This window comes from Sorex fumeus, unplaced genomic scaffold, assembly GCF_029834395.1.
Source record: "Sorex fumeus unplaced genomic scaffold, SorFum_2.1 ptg000169l, whole genome shotgun sequence".
NCBI classification, from domain to species: domain Eukaryota; kingdom Metazoa; phylum Chordata; class Mammalia; order Eulipotyphla; family Soricidae; genus Sorex; species Sorex fumeus.
This window is the reverse complement of record NW_026606226.1, coordinates 12,691,424-12,695,041: the sequence shown is the minus strand read 5'-3', so window position 1 is coordinate 12,695,041 and position 3,618 is coordinate 12,691,424. Positions and strand designations below refer to the sequence as shown.

At 46.9% G+C, this 3,618-nt stretch overlaps 1 protein-coding gene across 1 annotated transcript; it reads left to right on the top strand.

Moving 5' to 3' along the window:
* Positions 1–522: 522 nt before the first annotated feature.
* Positions 523–1,659, top strand: KCNJ1 (potassium inwardly rectifying channel subfamily J member 1). Its single transcript, XM_056107688.1, has one exon. The coding sequence runs from the start codon at positions 541–543 to the stop codon at positions 1,657–1,659; it is 1,119 nt and encodes a 372-aa protein (XP_055963663.1). The 5' UTR covers positions 523–540.
* Positions 1,660–3,618: the final 1,959 nt, after the last annotated feature.

The following is a 3,618-nucleotide window of genomic DNA, read 5'->3' as shown; positions in this document are numbered from 1 at the left end:
GTGGTTAGGGTACATACCTTGCGTGTTTCTGACCTGCGTTTGAGCCCCAGTGTCACATGGTCCCCCCGGGCATCACTGGGTGCATTCCTGGAGGAACCTGCGCGTTGCTGAGGTGGACTGGAGATCACAATATTGAACTGGGGAACCGGGTTGGCCAAGAATTGTTCAGAGCACCAATTAGGAGGTTCTCCCCATCCCAACAATAAGACCAAGTAACTCTTAGTTACCGACACTGTCACAAGCACTTTTAATGTTGAGTGTGACTAAGGTTGTATATGTGTACGTTCCATTTTGGCCTCTCTAATTGCTTGTCTTCTTTATGCTGAAGTGTTACAGCTGTCTTAAGGAAAGGTTCCATTGGAAGTAGACTGAGGGATTTGAAATAGACGCATCTGTGACCTCCAGTGATGGGCACCCCAGGTGGTTCTTCGTGACATTTTCATATCTAGTTAAACCCCAAAGGGAGCCACCGGGTTCACCGCAGCTCACAACTTCTTTCTTCTTTTTCTGTATTTTCAGATCAGGGTACTGACAGAAAAGATGTTCAAACATCTTCGGAAATGGTTCATCACTCACATTTTGGGACACTCTAGACAAAGAGCGAGGCTGGTGTCCAAAGATGGGAGGTGCAACATCGAATATGGTAATGTGGATGCCCAGTCGAGGTTCATCTTCTTCGTGGACATCTGGACCACAGTGCTGGACCTCAAGTGGAGGTACAAAATGACCATCTTCATCACAGCCTTCCTGGGGAGTTGGTTCCTTTTTGGCCTTCTGTGGTACGCTGTTGCCTATATCCACAAAGACCTCCCCGAGTTCCACCCTTCTGTCAACCACACCCCTTGTGTGGAAAACATTAATGGGTTGACGTCAGCCTTTCTCTTTTCTCTGGAAACACAAGTGACCATTGGGTACGGATTTCGGTGTGTGACGGAACAATGCGGCACTGCCATTTTCCTGCTGATCTTCCAATCAATCCTCGGCGTCATCATCAATTCTTTCATGTGTGGCGCCATTTTAGCCAAGATCTCCAGGTCCAAAAAGTGTGCCAAGACCATCACCTTCAGCAAGAATGCTGTGATCAGCAAGCGAGGTGGGAAGCTTTGCCTCCTCATCCGCGTGGCTAACCTGAGGAAGAGCCTCCTCATCGGCAGTCACATATATGGGAAGCTGCTGAAGACCACCGTCACACCTGAAGGTGAGACCATCATTTTGGACCAGATCAACATCAACTTTGTAGTTGACGCTGGGAATGAGAATTTGTTCTTCATCTCCCCATTGACAATTTACCACGTCATTGACCACCATAGCCCCTTCTTCCACATGGCAGCTGAGACCCTGGCCCAGCAGGACTTCGAATTAGTGGTGTTTTTAGATGGTACTGTGGAATCAACCAGTGCTACCTGCCAAGTGCGGACGTCCTATGTACCTGAGGAGGTGCTTTGGGGCTATCGTTTTGCTCCCATTGTTTCCAAGACCAAGGAAGGCAAATACCGAGTAGACTTCCATAACTTTAGCAAAACAGTGGAAGTGGAAACGCCACACTGTGCCATGTGCCTTTACAATGAGAAGGATGCTCGAGCCAGGACAAAGAGAGGTTATGACAACCCCAACTTTATCTTATCTGAAGTCAATGAAACCAACGACACCAAAATGTAACAATGATCTTTCAACACCAGCAAAGTCTCAAATACATAGTGTCTAGCACGTTAGAGAGCAATCAACATTTTGGGGGCATCTGAAAATGAACAAGAACCTCCGGACTCTATAGCACCATGCCTTGTACCTCCAAATTGTGATTTTATAAGACTTCAAGGTTGACAAGGCAACTGCTTTAAGATTTGTCATGCTACAGGAGCATACTCGGAATCTTGACTATGATCATTGAAATCGTGCCAGGTTGATGGGAACAGACAAAAAAAATCATTAAACATTTCAAGGACAGGTCAGATAAGATGTCTTTAAAAGCTTTGTTGGGGGCTGTAGTGGTAGTACAGTGGGTAGGGCATTTGCGTTGCACACATTTGACTCAGATTCAGTCCTTGGCATCACACATGGTCTCCTGAGCCCTTCCAGGAGTGACCCCAGAGCACAGAGCCATAAGTAAGCCCTGAGTACTGCTGGGTGTGGCCCCCAAATAAAACAAATATTAAACACTTTGTTGAAGAAGTTAGATAGAATCAGGAGAGGAAAAACGCTATTGTCATGTTAATTTCTTTCGATAGGGTTGAAGTCACTTTTATTTTAACATTACCTTTTCTCAGAGGGAATGGTTAAATGGTCTTCAGAATAGGGAGAATTAAACCAATCAAAGGCAATCAGAAAAGACGGTTACTCAACATACAAGAAACTCTGGCTTTCTCAGACTGAGATCCTTGGAACTTCCACTTGGTCTGCATGAAGCTGTTTCCAGAGGAGCAAGGAAAGGCCAGGATCACTGACTCTGCATGCCTCGGATTCAACATGGGGAAGAGTCCAGAGCCCTTCTGCTTTATGGAGCATCTGGACACCTGGTCACCCAAGCACTTTCATGGGGTTCACGCTGATGCAGCCTCAGCCACCTCTCCAGGCTTACGATGAACACCTTCTTTCAAGAAGCCTGTCACTGTGCCACGGTGTTGATATTGATGAGATAAACAGCCACCCACCTGAAAGAAGAGGAATTCCTCCTCTTCCAAGAAGACAATGGAAATTTGAAGAAGTCAAGTGAGGTTAGCTGGGAAACTTCCCTGCATGCTCCTGAGAAAAAGTCTATCTTTAGAGGCATTTTGGTATGCATGTGTGCCTGAAATTCTGTGTCCCGGGAAAGAAAATGGAATAGATATGAGCCCTGGAGAGGAGAGTGCTCAGTCTTCCTTTCCCAGGAACCAGTGCACCTTCTTAGGAAAGAGTCTGACCCTGATGGAGGCTGGTCTGCAGGGAAGCCCTACTGTGAATGTTCTTCCATGCCCCACCTAGGTTTTCTGAATGTGTTTTGGAAAAGAGGGTCCTCCAAGCTGCTTAGGAATCAAAATGTTTTCTGTGAATTGATTCATGTATTAAATCTCGGAAACTCTGCACACACTTTCCAAAAATATCTATGTTGTGCTTTCATTGTGATAGACAGATGTGGGAGGCGGGGTGGGGATACTTTTAGTGAAGGGGGACAAAGAGGACCCTTCTGTGGTCCTGCTTTCCCGGAGGAAATACTCTCCCTCCAACACTCCCCTTCCTGTTCAGCTTGGGCAAAGATCGTGCCAGCTAGAGTCTTGGCACCTACAGTGAGAGCTGTTTGCAGGGATGCTTTGTTTTTCTAGGCTCAGGGTTGAGTTTGCATAGATGCCTGCATACACCCAGACCTTTCTCTCTGAGGCCAGTGATGCGCTAATATGGGCTTTGCTAATGGCCATGACAGCGGATACAGCTGGCCTGCATAGGAGATTATTTACTAGTGAGCAGGCATCATAATTTAATCTACCGACCAAGCTCCAGGAAATCAAGCCCCAGGAGCCAGAGGGAGCCAGCCCTCTCAACTGGGACACTGCCATGAGCTTCACTGACCCTGAAGTCACTTTAGCTATGGGCGGGGAAACGTACCCACTCAGGTCATGCTTATCAGAGCACATCCCTTTTGGTCTG